The 14,088-nt window shown below is 52.7% G+C and overlaps 1 protein-coding gene across 3 annotated transcripts in view; it reads right to left on the minus strand.

Annotated features, from left to right (window-relative positions):
• Window positions 1–409: 409 nt before the first annotated feature.
• Window positions 410–14,088, minus strand: part of STEAP3 (STEAP3 metalloreductase) — a 57,039-nt gene continuing 43,360 nt past the window's right edge. For all 3 annotated transcript variants that reach the window (XM_019837996.3, XM_003990708.5, XM_019837997.3), the window contains exon 5: window positions 410–3,225. In XM_019837996.3, the coding sequence (XP_019693555.2) occupies window positions 2,944–3,225 (282 nt within the window). In that variant the 3' untranslated portion in view covers window positions 410–2,943. The remainder of the gene's footprint in view (window positions 3,226–14,088) is intronic.

Genomic DNA, 14,088 nt, shown 5'->3' on the forward strand with positions numbered 1-14,088 from the left:
GACTCAGAGCTGCGTTTGAACAAGATCCACATGCGCTCCTGTGCACATTCTAGTTTGAGAAGCACTGCAGCTCTCACCTGCATTCAAGGCTGCAGCCTTCTGACAGCAGCACAGATGCCGCCCCCTCCAGGAAGCCTTCCAGGAAGGGGCTTTGGATGCCCCTTTCGCATCCCCCCTCCTCCGCATCCTGCCACCGCCACCACGTTGTCACCTGGATCTCCTCCATGTCCTTCCTTGCCTGTTGCTGAAGATCTTCATGTCTACGCTTCCTCAGAGGTGAGCTCTAGCCCAGATCATTCTGTACTCACCTTGCATATTGCCTCAGAGCAAGCGCCAGTCAGAAGGCTCACTGAGCCAACGAGCGAATGAGTGGGCAGGTGATCGGCGGGACAGAAATAAAAGCCTGAAGTTCACAGAAGGTTAGGGGTTTATTTCTGTTGCTTCTTAGACAAGCCCTACAAGGTTTCAAACACAAAATACACAGACTGTTTCAATGGCATTGATTTTAAACCTCAGACCATGGCATTTAGGACTTCTGGAGCACATTGGTTCAGGCACTTTTGTACCCAGAGGCACATAGAATTTACCAGGCTGAAAGGGAATGACCCACTCTCATGGGGGGTGCTGTTGCCAGCTGCCTGGTGAGGTAGGGAAGAGCAGCAGACACTAGATCAAGGCCCAACACACAGCCCCCCCCCCCGCCTTTCATGAGTTGACTGTCCAGTTGGTGGGTGGCCAGGTCCCCTGCTGCACCTGTTCCCTCCTGCCACCCCCACCTCGGAACCATTTTCTTCTCTTAGGAGCACCTGCAGCAGGAGGTGGACGGGGAAGGGGAGGGAGCATGCTGGATTTTGCCATGTGTCAGCATCTTTGGTATAAGCAAATTCCCTGGGCCCAGGGAGGAGGGCCAGAGAAGGAAGGCCACCAGTACTGCCTGGGGTTGGAGATCCTGGTGGATCCCAGTCGCCCATGTTCTCCTTGCTTCCAATCAGCAGGACTCTGAAGGGCCCTCATTGTGTTCAGCAAACGCTGGAATCTGTGCTTCGCCTGCCTCCTTTTCAGCGAGCATCTCCGAGGATCACGGCGCCGCTGCATCGGGGCCCATGTGGAAGGCGAACTTCTGCAGCTCAGCCTTGCAGGAGCAGAAGGAAAACATCTGCAGGAAGCAGACAGCTTCGCCTGCGCCACCTTCCCTCCATCAGTCACCGGCCTAATGAGATACTCTTGCACTTGGCTTTTTTTTTTTCCACCCCCTTTTCACTAAAGGACCCTAATGCGTTCTGCAGACATGAGCTCATGAAGCCTCTCTGGGGGAGGCAGGGGCATCCTCTTCTCGTAGCGCTGTCTCGCCAGCCTTTGCTGGCTTGACCGTGCTCCTAAGACACCTGTGGCCTGGAAGACCCACACTCCCCATTTGGAGCAGAGGTCAGTGTTTGTCCCACTCGTGTCTTCCGTTGGGACCCTGTCCCCTCTGTGGCTACAGGTCCAGATCATCCTGGTTCTGGGGTCGGGGGGCTCAGCCAAGAACAGCTATTTATCCACAGGGGAAATCACAGCAGTTTCAGTAGGAACCAGCAAGGGTTGGCATGGGCTTCGAGGACACGTGTCCTGCGGCCCTGGTTGGAGTCCAGCCTCTTGTGCTTTGGGGCAGCAGTCTGACGAGTTTGCAGCTTTGGTAGAAAAGACCCTCCCAACTATTCTGAGTGTAACTGACTGGGGTTGGTGATCCTTGGGGTCACCATTGCCCACGTGCTCCCTGTTTTCCCTGGAGCAGTGTGGAAGTTGGAGCCAGTGAGGTTTTCTGGCAGGTTCTCTGCCTGGCAGCAGCAGAGGGCATCTGATGAGGTCCCAAGGTTTTTCCACAGGACCAGTTCAGCGGGGACAGTCAGTCCTTCGGTGCCCTGGGCGGGTCTGAGAAAAGCCTCAGCTGTGATGCTGAGGGCTGTCTGCTACGTTTCCCCCTCCCCCTCGAACTGATTTCCAGAGGGCCTGCTCTGGGCCTTCCTAAGAGATATCCAAACTAATGATCTGAAAGGTGAGAAGGCACAGTGGTTTGAAGAACAGTCATCACCAACTTAAAGGAGGGAAAAAAAATTACCCTTGTTCTCAAGACGGTTCATTAGTGGCTCCTACGCGGAGGTGACTTCACACTCCCGCAGGAGGATCAATGTGTAGCCGCTGTGGTGACTTCTGACTTTCAGGAAAAAAAAAAAAAAAATCTCCCCAGCTCAAGGAGGATTAGAGGGGACAGCTTCGGCCCCGACCCCCTGCACCCCCTACCCTGCAAAGGACTCATCTTTAATTTGCTCCCAGGGCACAGACACCAGGCTCACCCCCCAGGGTCCTAGCAACCACCTGACCTCCTGCTGCCACTGAAGGTGAATGAGGGAGGAGCCCACCCCCTGCTCGCTGGCGACCCTTCCACCCTGTGATCCCATGAGGCTCCAGGCAGAGCTCTTATCTGCCCCCTTTGGGCTCCAACTCGACAAAAGCCTTGGGAAAGCAGCAAAAAGGGAGTGGGACACAAATGGATGGAATCCACCAAGGTACGAGCCTCTTACTGCCTTTTCTGTGCAAAGAGTGTGTGTCTATTTCTGCAGAGATCACAACAGTGTGAGCTGCTGTTCTAACATCTGGCTCTTGCTTTTAAATCTACAAGTTGAAATCTCAGGGGCTCAACTCTTTAAGTATAAATGCAAATCCTGTTATATATATATATGTATATATATATGAAATATACATGAACATATATATCACACACACACACACACACGTGTGTGCCATTCTGAATGTTGCCACCTACATTGGCGTCCCAGGAATTCAGACCTCACACCACCAATGTGTGCACAATTTCACCGTCCTGCTCGATCGAGAAAAGCAGCCCCGACAGGCCCAGGGCACTGTCCTGCCTGTGTCTGGTTTCTGGGGCCAGAGGCGGGCACCTCACACGTGGCTCGTCTTCTGGGCCAGGGCGTGGTCCATCGGCAGCATAAACTTGGCGGCACCGTCCTTCTCCCAGCCCCTCCGGATTCTGGAGAGTCTGCGGCTGAAGCAGGGCAGCAGGAACAGAGCTTTGGCCAGGATAACGACACAGGGCACCAGCAGCGTGAGCGTGAAGGTGGGAGGCAGGTAGAACTTGTAATGGCTGTCTTCGAAGGCACGGGTCCAGCCGTAGGTGAGCGTGTGGAGGGTGCTCAGCACGAGGGCCACGAAGCCCAGGGTGGACTGCGGAAGAAAGGAAGGATGGAGTTAGGGCCAGGGGGACGACAGACGCAGCGATTCCACCAAAGGCTCATCGGCTTGCCTGGCAGAGGGGAAGGAAGGCGGGGGTTGCTTTGGTAGTCAAGACTCTGGGTTCCAGTCCCAGCCCCATGACCCCCTCTCTGCATGATCTTACTACTACTCCCTGAACTCTCTGAGCCTCAGTTTCCCCAACGGAAAAATGACAATCATGCCTCCAGCCTGCAGGTATGTAAGGACTGACTGAATCACGAGCATCTGATAAAGTGAGGCGCTTTCTTCCCCAAACTGTGCTATTCTGGCAGCCACCAGAGGACTTCCGGTGGAATGCAGTTCAAAGACGTTTAAAAACATCGTACTAGTTTTGCTCATATTTTAACGTATCTTAGAGTACCAGGTGTCTCCCAGCATACCAAAGCCATAGTTTCACAAATAATAATTGGCCTGAGATGAGGGGGGATAAAAAGGTGAACTGGTTTTAGGTTGATTTAAAGATAAACACAAAGTGACAAGCGTACTTGGCAGGTGGCTTTGGCACCAGTCGTGAGAGCGGCTCAGAGGCCTGCGGGCCGGGTCACCTGACGCTATTTGTGAAGCCCTAGGCTTGATGGGTGCCGGTCCCTCCCCTCCCGTCCACGCCCCGACTCACGAACACCTCAGCGGGAAACCCCACTAGGGCACTCTCCTGCCTGGAAGGGGATGCTCAGAGATGGAGACTGTCACAAACCTAAACAGAAGCTGCGGCCCGTAAATAGCTGGGAAGTGCTGATCTGTAGCTCTAGCCTCGGACTCTGTGGCAGGTCAAGTTCTTGTGGACGACAAATGAGGTGTTCCAGAGTCTGCTGTTGGTGGTATAGTCTCGCGTGACACTGTGACCCCGGGCAAGCCACTAAATCAGCCTCAGTGGGAAGTCCGTGCTTCCCAGAGCTGGAGATGTGGGGGAAGCGCTGTATGGATGGGCGTTCTGCAGCCCCCCCAGACGAAGCCGGGGTGATGGACAGCACAGGGCACCAAGGGTTAGGGTTTCGTGGCAGGTGTGGGGGAAAGGCACTGGGCGGTACTGAGGAACCACCGAGAGATTTGGGTCAGGAGAGCCCTGTGTTCATTGCATAAGGGATGAAAATAGCAGGGACCTATCAAGCAGTGCACACATTTGCATTTTCTCCAAGGAGAGCCTGTAAGGGTTTAATTGAAATGCGGCAATATGACGGTCCCTCAGGGTACTCTTTATGGGTTGCTTTTGAGCTTTCCACGGGGAAGCTACAATTGGGCCTCCTGGATTTCCTTCCAGCCCAGCTTGTCAGCATCGATCCAGGGGTTTGAATGAGAGACGGTTTTGTCTGCCCACCCCTCAGGCACGGCTCGAAGTGGGTCCAATTCTGCTACCGTGCCTCATTCTCGCTCCTCCCACCAAGATGTGACACCTCAGTATGCGAAAGAACATTGGGAGAATTGCTTACAGTACTTCTATGAAGAAACAAACATTTTCTAATGACCAGCCACTATATGTTCATAGAGAGGTTCCCAAGTACAGCATCTTTGAGCCCTGAAAAATACTAGTTGCCGGAAGACCCCCAGTTTCTATCCTCCTAGGCATCTCTGTTTTTCCTTACTTAGCTTTTAACCACTTCAAGGATGTCTTTGTCCCATCTTTAACAATTTCCTGGCTCAACACAGCCTGTTGGGAAAAGCCATCGTTGGATCTGTGCTACTCCCCACAGTCAGGTCAAATTAAAATGGTCAGTCCCCAAGTGGAAGGCTCCCCACCTGCGAATCACAGCCAAATCCTCGTCACTTCCAGAAGTATCTATCAAGAACGCCAAATCTCTTAGCAACTTCTGAACCACACCAACTTTTTCTTAGTTCTGATCTACTGATATTGAAGACTGGGGTTACAAAGGTCTCCAGCACTGAGAAAATATTTGGAATTAATATCCGCAATACATAGAGAACTCCTAAACTCAACAACGGAATACCAAATGACAGAGGGGCACCGGGGCGGTTCAGTTGATTAAGCGTCCGACTCTTGATTTCGGCTCAAGTGATGATCTTACGGGTCGTGAGTTCGAGCCCTGCGTCAGGCTCTGTGCTGATGGTGCACAGCCTGCTTGGGATTCCCTCTCTCTCTCCTTACCCCCGTTCACGCTCAAATAAACTTGAAAAAGAAAAAGAAAACCAAACAACCCAATTCAAAAATAGGCAAAGTACTTGAACAGAAGTTTCTCCAGAGAAGATCTCTGAATGGACAATAAGCAATGGAAGAGATGTTCTGCATCACTGATCATTAGAGAAATGCAAATCCAACCACAGTATGCTGCCTCATGCCTGTTAGAATGGCTACCGTCAAAAAACCAGAAAACAAGTGTTGAGAGTATATGGAGAAATGTGAGACCTCGTGCACCGTGGGTGGGAATATGAAAGGCTGCAGCTGCTATGGAAGACAGGAGGGAGGTTCCTCAATAAATTAAAAATACAATGACCATGGGCTCCAGCACTCTCACTTCTGGTATACACGCCCAAAGGACTACGAGCAGGGTCCTGAAGAGATTGGTATCTACCCCATGCTGGTACCAGCACTGTGCCCGATAGCCAAAATGCGAGAGCAGCCCGAGCGTCCATCAACAGATGAATCGATAGGCAAAGTGTCATCACTCTAAACAGTGGAATATTATTCAGCCTTTAAAAAGGAAGGCAGTTTGGGGGCACCTGGGTGGCTCAAGTCGGTCGAGCGCCTGACTCTTGATTTCGGCTCAGGTCACAATCTTCATGGTTTGTGAGATAGAGCTCCCGCTTCAGGCTCCTCGCTGCCAGTGCTGAGCCTGCTTGGGATTCTCTCCCTCTCCCTGTCTCTCCCCTATTTGTGCTCTAAGTAAATAAATAAATGAACATTAAAAAAAGTGAAAAGGGGGGCGCCTGGGTGGCTCAGTCAGTTAAGCGGCCGACTTCGGCTCAGGTCATGATCTCGCGGTCTGTGAGTTCGAGCCCGCATCGGGCTCTGTGCGGACAGCTCGGAGCCCGGAGCCTGTTTTGGATTCTGTGTCCCCCTCTCTCTGACCCTCCCCTGTTCATGCTCTGTCTCTCCCTGTCTCAAAAATAAATAAAACGTTAAAAAAATTTTTTTTTTTAAAAGTGAAAAGGAAGGTAGTTTTGACACCTGCTCTGCCATGGACGAACCCCGAGGACATGACGCTAAGTGAAATGAGCCCGTCACAAAAAGACAAATACTACATCAGGGCACTTCTGTGAGGCAGTAAAAGAGACGGTGGAGTGGTGATTGCCAGGGGCTGGGGGTTGGGGACAGTGGGGAGTTAGTGATTAATGGGGACACAGGGTCAGTATTGCAAGATGAAAAGAGCCGTGGAGATGGATGGTGGGGAGGGTTGCACCGCAGCGTGGATGTACTTGATATCACTGAACTGAACATTTAAAACTGGTTAAGAGAGTAAATTTTGTGTTTTTTTACTACAGTTAAAAAAAAAAAATTGAGGGGGAAGGAAAGGCCCCCAACACGGACCGTCAGGAATAAATCTTGAACAAGCCAGACGCCACGCTGGGGTCCCTCAACCAGCTCCCCGGCCCCCAACTGTTGCTTCCCTAACTCAGGTGGATTTCCTGGGCTTTGCTCAGATGCCTGGGAAGTGCCTTTTACCCCTGAGTCTGGGACTGTGGTTTTCAGATCTGGTTACATGGTAAGATCGCCTGGGGGGCTGGGGAATAATATGAATGCCCGCGCCTGGCCCGGAAATGCAGACTAGATTGGTTTGGGGTGGGGCTGAGGCATCGTTAGCTTTTAGAAATTCAGCGATGATGCTCCTGTGCGGGGAGGACTTAGAACAACTAATTTAGGAGACTCTCATCACCCAAGCCTTTCTAGCGTCAGGTCAAGAAGTCCCTGTGTGCCCTCTGCCCAGGCTATTTGATTAGGGTCAACCTGGCCCTATACCTGCCTTCCACAAAGATCCACTGAGGCCTTGATGGGCCCTCTGTACAGTGGGGCTGCCCCAGATGCTGCAGCAATGAGAACCCACCCAGGCCCAGGAACCTAGCCCCTGTAGCCCCAGTGAGGCCTCAGGTCTCCCTCAGTGACATGCCCCGAAGCTCCCTACCCACGTGGGCCACCACCCCCAGCTCCTAGTTTGGAGTAATGGATTGTGCTGGGCATGTGTACATGCACTGGGAGGGCCCAGAGATGCTGCTCCTGTTCCTACGTCCTCATCCTTTTGCTATCCAAAATTCCATGCTGACCGATGGCGGCAAGCCCCAGCCTCGGGCTAACGGTTTACAGGGAGGGCTGAAAGTCAAAGACCAGCCAGTAACAAAGGGCCTCTTGGCTTTCCAGTCCCAATGGGACGCCTGGATGATCCCAGCGAGTCTGTTTTCCTAAAACTCTCTGTCCTTGGGAACAGTGTGAAGATTCCCACACACTGCCCCCATCCCGACAACGCCTGTATTCCCCAAGCTAAAGCCATTTATATTATACGTAAGCTCGTTAGCAGAAAAGAAACAGCTGGATTGTCGGTGGCTTCTGTTGGTACTCAGTTACTGTGGCACAGAGGGGCTTTGGCCAACTGCTCACAAAGCCGGGGTCAGAGCTGGTGTCTGTCATTATTTCAGGCTGGTGGCCGGAGTGGGCAAGGTCACAGGAAGTTCCCCTACCTTTGGGGCCGACCTGGGCTTCTAAGAGCAGAACCCCGATTTCTCTGTCCAGGTGGGCTGCACTGATCCGGGTATTTTGCCGTCTAACAACGTCTACCAGGCTTAGTAAGAGCAGTTAGCACAGCTGAGACCAAACCAAAGCAATAACAACAGCAAACAAAATTCAAAACTTTGAAAACAGTCCTAGGAACAAAAGGATAAACACCACCACAAGTCACTGGTCTGGAGTCAACACACCGTTTTGGTGACTCTTAGCTAAATAAACCATAGACCCAGGAGGCAGGCCAAGCCCATTGAGGACCATGGCTCTCCAGGGTCAGTTTCTTTCTTTCTTTCCTTCCTTCCTCTCTCTCTCTTTTCTTTTTTTTTTTTTTTTAAATATGTATTATTTTGAGAGAGAGAGAGACAATGCAAGCTGGGGAGGAGCAGAGTGGGGGGGGGGGGGACAGAGGATCTGAAGCAGGCTCTGTGCTGACAGCAGCCAGCCCGATGTGGGGCTCGAACTCACGAACTGTGAGATCATGACGTGATTGGACCTGAGTCAGACACTCAACTGGCCGAGCCACCAGGCGCCCCTCCAACAGCCAGTTTCTAAGCCTTAGTGCCCTGCGGTGGTTATGTGTGGCAGCGGAAGGAGATGGGAGTGCTAATCTTATGGGGAAGGTTGCAACTTATCTCAAAACTCATTCAGCCGCTACTAAATACATGTATTGCGCATTTGACGTGTCCTCAGCTCACACCTTCCCGAGGACCACAGGAGGGGGGCACAGACATAAATGGGGACACTGATGCTCTGACAGGCTAAGAAACTATCTCACGGTGAAAGGGCAGGCCTACGCCAGCCGACTCCATCTTGTTCTGTGTCCTTCACCTTGACCACACCTCCTCCCCTTGAGTAAACCCTCCCTCACCTGCCTAACAGGACTCGGACCCTTCCCCAGGACCCTTCCCCAGCCAATCGGCTGAGGCCATAGCCATTACCTCACCAACTGCCCCCAGGCCCCAATAAAACCTTTGTCCTTTTGAAACTCGCTCTCTTTCCCTGTTATCTCACCGCTGCGTATGTGCAGGTAGAGGATTGAGCTCGAGCTAGCTTGAATAAAGGCTCTTTGCTTTTGCATCGGACTTGGCTCCCTAGTGGTCTTTGGGGATCACGAATTCTGGGCATAACATTTGGGGGCTCGGCCCGGGATCCCCAAGACCCCCAAGGGACCCCCGACCCGGAGAGCCTGACTGGCCACGGTTAGTGTCTGTTTGTTCTGTCTTTTCTGTGTGAGCTCATTTCTGGAATTCTGGTAGTGCCTGACGCGGTCTAAGTGGACGCACTGGAGGACCACGGGCCGGGAGTTTCGGAAGACGTTCCGATTCTCCCTTCTGGAGGGACGTGGAATCCCCTCATCTGTTTCGGAGGGACGTGGAATCCCCTCAAAGGTCTGAGACGAGGCGGGTCGCTCCCGCTGGTCGGCGTGAGGCCGTCGTCTTTGGAGGGACGTGGAATCCCCTCATCGGTTTTGGAGGGACATGGAATCCCCTCAAAAGCTAGCTTTCCGTTTTGCTTCCATGGAGTTGGAAGACTTTCTAGGGGCCCTCTGTTTGTCTGTTTTTGTGTTTCTCTGTTTTGCTCTGTGGACTTACTGGACGGACGTTATGGGACAGACTCAGACTACTCCTCTAAGTATTATGATTGATCACTTTAAGGATGTGAGGGGAAGAGCTAACAACCTCAGTGTGGAAGTCCGAAAGGGTCGGTTGCAGTTTTTTTGTTCTAGCGAGTGGCCAACTTTCAATGTCGGATGGCCACCAGAGGGGACCTTCGACCTCCCTACCATCCACTGAGTCAGGAGTATCATCTCTCAGCCTAAGACGGGCCATCTTGATCAGCTCCCTTACATTATCACTTGGCAGGACCTTGTAGAAGACCCACCCTCTTGGCTTAAGCCCTTCCTAACCCTGCTCCCTCCGGAACCAAAACCCATTCTTGCTTTGCAGGAGACAGAGAAGAGGAAACGTCTTACCCAGCCTTCAGCACCCCTCTACCCTGTCCTACAGGGGGGTACTGAAGAAGAATTAATTTTTCCTCCCCCGTATAACCCCTCTAGGATGCCGGAAGAACACCATCCTCCCCCTCTGGGGGAGGCAGACGCTGTTCCGAGAGCGGGAGGCGGAAACGCTCCAGGGGGAAGCCCGCCCTTTACCAGACAAAGGGCTCAGAGGGAGCAATCCGCCTCCGCCGCCGACTCCACTATTCTGCCCCTGCGAGCCACCGGACCCCCAGACGCAGAGGGGAATCAGCCCCATCACTATTGGCCTTTCGCCACTAGTGACCTCTACAGTTGGAAAGCTCAGAATCCTAAATTTTCCGAGAAACCAGCAGGGCTTATTGATTTATTAGACTCTGTTCTTTTTACCCATCAGCCCACGTGGGACGATTGCCAGCAGCTTTTGCAGGTCCTGTTCACGACTGAAGAAAGAGAAAGAACCTCAATGGGGCCCGAAAACTAGTTCCGGGCGCAGACGGGAATCCCACCACCAACCAGGCTCAAATAGATGCCTCCTTCCCCTTAACTCGGCCCCAGTGGGATTTCAACACGGCAGAAGGTAAGGAGAGGCTCCGGGTCTACCGCCAGACTCTAATGGGGGGGTCTCCGAATGGCTGCTAGAAAGCCAACCAATTTGGCCAAGGTAGGAAATGTACAACAGGAAAAAGATGAATCTCCGGCTGCCTTTTTAGAACGGATCATGGAGGCATTCCGTACCTATACCCCCATGGATCCAGAGGCTCCGGAAAGCAAGGCAGCTGTTATCATGGCCTTTGTAAACCAATCGGCCGTAGACATTAGGAGAAAATTACAGAAAATAGATAGACTAGGAGAAAAAAGTCTGCAGGACTTACTGGTGGTAGCCGAAAAGGTATATAATAACCGGGAGCCTCCTGAGGACAAGCAGGCTCGCACCATGGCGGCTGCCAGCAGTAAGCAGACTCGAGACCTGGCCAGAATACTGCTAGCTACCACTGCTGACTTCCCCGAGGAACGAGACCGCCGTCTCCGGCAGCTGGCAGACGACGCAAGAAAAGGTAAAGGAACCACCAACGGGGGGAAGCAGAGGCTGCAGAAGGATCAGTGCGCATACTGCAAGGAGATAGGGCATTGGGCCCGAGATTGTCCGAAAAGGGCCGGCGGGAAGGGAAACAAGACTGATCGAGTAAAAGTCCTAGAGCTGGATGAACTAAGTGATTAGGGGAGTCAGGGTTCGGACCCTCTCCCCGAACCCAGGGTAACTCTTAAAGTGGAGGAGACCCCTATTGACTTCCTTGCCGACACCGGAGCACAACATTCGGTCCTCCGCACCCCACAAGGAAAACTAGCTAGCAAGAAGTCCTGGGTACAAGGGGCAACTGGCATGAGCCAGTATTCATGGACTACCCGAAGAACAGTAGATTTGGGAACGGGCCGGGTATCCCACTCCTTTATGGTAATACCAGAATGCCCCTACCCGCTGTTAGGACGGGACTTACTGACCAAGATTGGAGCTCAGATAACTTTCAGACAAGGGGGGCCTCAGGTCACCGATGGCAAGGGCCACCCCATCCAGGTCCTGACCATGAAACTGGAGGATGAATACCTCCTCCACCAGGAGGCGCTCCCGAGAGAGGATAATATAGACAGATGGCTACAAGAATTCCCCTCGGTTTGGGCAGAGACAGGGGGGATGGGACTAGCCGCTCATAGGACCCCAGTCCTGGTAGAGCTCAAGCCAGGAGAGAGTCCGATAAGGATCAAACAATACCCCATGTCTCAGGAGGCCTAGAAGGGGATCCAGCCACACATCCGGAGACTACGAAGCCTAGGGGTACTAGTTCCTTGCCAGTCTGCCTGGAACACCCCCTTACTGCCGGTCAAAAAGCCTCACACAAATGACTACCGACCGGTACAAGACCTCCGGGAAGTAAATAAGAGGGTCGTGGACATACACCCAACTGTTCCCAACCCATATACTCTCTTGAGCTCCTTGGCGCCCTCCAGGGTCTGGTATACTGTACTAGATTTAAAGGACGCCTTCTTCAGTCTGCCGCTGGCACCCCAGAGCCAGCCCTTGTTCGCCTTCGAGTGGCATGATCCAGAGGAGGGCTACAGCGGGCAACTCACCTGGACACGGCTTCCTCAGGGATTCAAAAATTCACCCACCATCTTCGACGAGGCACTACACGAGGACCTGGTATTTACAGACACCTTCTCTGGCTGGGTGGAGGCATACCCAACCAAGCATGAAACGGCTCAGATGGTGGCTAAGAAGCTACTAGAAGACATCTTACCCAGGTATGGTTTTCCTGCCATGGTAGGATCGGACAATGGACCAGCTTTTATCTCGCAGGTAACACAGGCAGTAGCCAAGGCGGTGGGGGCAAACTGGAAATTACATTGTGCTTATAGGCCCCAGAGCTCAGGACAGGTAGAATGAATGAATAGAACCCTAAAAGAGACCCTTACCAAATTAACCATGGAGACTGGCGGGGACTGGGTGACTCTCCTACCGTACACCCTTTACCGGGTTAGAAACACTCCTTACACTCTGGGTTTTACTCCCTACGAGATCATGTTTGGCAGGCCACCCCCTGTTATTCCCAGCCTTCGAGCTGAACTTATTGCTGAGTTTAAAGATCAAGAACTTTTTCTTTCCTTGAGTGGGCTCCAGAGGGCGCACGAGGACATTTGGCCGCGCCTCCGTGCCATCTACGAGGCTGGCCCGATCCCGACACCTCATCAGTACAGGCCGGGAGACTGGGTCTACGTCAAGAGGCACCACCGAGAGACTCTCGAGCCGCGCTGGAAGGGACCCTACATCGTGGTGTTGACAACCCCCACCGCTCTCAAGGTAGACGGCATCGCGACCTGGGTCCATCACACCCACGCTCAGCCAGCGGACCCCTCCTCGATCCGGAAGGACTTCGTCATGCGATGGGCCATCAGTCGGGACCAACACAACCCGCTCAAGCTCAAGCTACAGCACATTCAACCTATCTAATATTGGTAACTCTGTTAACTCTGGTTGTCATTGCTCATGCTGCCGGGAGTCCCCACGCCCCCCAAAACATCACCTGGCAGATCATAGACACCAGCTCGGGGACAATACTTAATCAGACGTCCCAGAGCCACCCCAGGGACACTTGGTTCCCAGAACTTTGCATAAACCTCCAGACTCTGTTCTCCTTGTCACCATAAATGCAGCTGGTCCCATGATTGGGTCCCTAAGCTACATGACAAGGGGGGAATGAAAGGGCGGGCCTATGCCAGCCGACTCCATCTTGTTCTGTGTCCTTCACCTTGACCACACCTCCTCCCCTTGAGTAAACCCTCCCTCACCTGCCTAACAGGACTCGGACCCTTCCCCAGCCAATCGGCTGAGGCCATAGCCATTACCTCACCAACTGCCCCCAGGCCCCAATAAAACCTTTGTCCTTTTGAAATTCGCTCTCTTTCCCTGGTATCTCACCGCTGCGTACCTGCAGGTAGGGGATTGAGCTCGAGCTAGCTCGAATAAAGGCTCTTTGATTTTGCATCGGACTTGGCTCCCTAGTGGTCTTTGGGGATCACGAATTCTGGGCATAACAACGGGGCAGCCACAGTCTTGGGACTGAAACCCAGATCTGCTGGCTCTACAACGTGTACCCCCCACCCCCCACCAGAGGTTACTACACATATCATGTGCACCTAAGTCCCCCAAGGCGCTTACAGAAACACACTTCTCGGGCTTCTGAGTCCATAGGTCAGGGGTGGTCTGGGTATCTATTTCTCCAAGGGAGTTCTGGGACTCCAAACTTTGTGATGGAGGCTTACGGGAACCATCACATTTTTCATTACTGCCCAGTACACAACCACGTATGCAAACATGGCTATTGGAAAAAATATCTATCTGGGGAACATGCAAGGCACTCTGACATTCTGTAACATCCTATTTCATTTTTAAAAAGCTGGTTGCGATCCACCAAATTGATTTCGTGACCCACCAGTGAGAATCGACCCCAGTTTGCCAACACTGCCCTGGACCATTCGGACCCCCGGGGCTGGAGTGTCTCGGCATCTCGTGAACTCAGAAATGGGTGGTTGGTAGCTTCGTCAGGGAGAGTGGAGATGTGGCCACACGCCCCAAGCGTAATAGCAAAATGCTTTTGGTTTTCTTCCACATATCACC

Source organism: Felis catus, chromosome C1 (assembly GCF_018350175.1).
Source record: "Felis catus isolate Fca126 chromosome C1, F.catus_Fca126_mat1.0, whole genome shotgun sequence".
Taxonomy (NCBI): Eukaryota; Metazoa; Chordata; class Mammalia; order Carnivora; family Felidae; genus Felis; species Felis catus.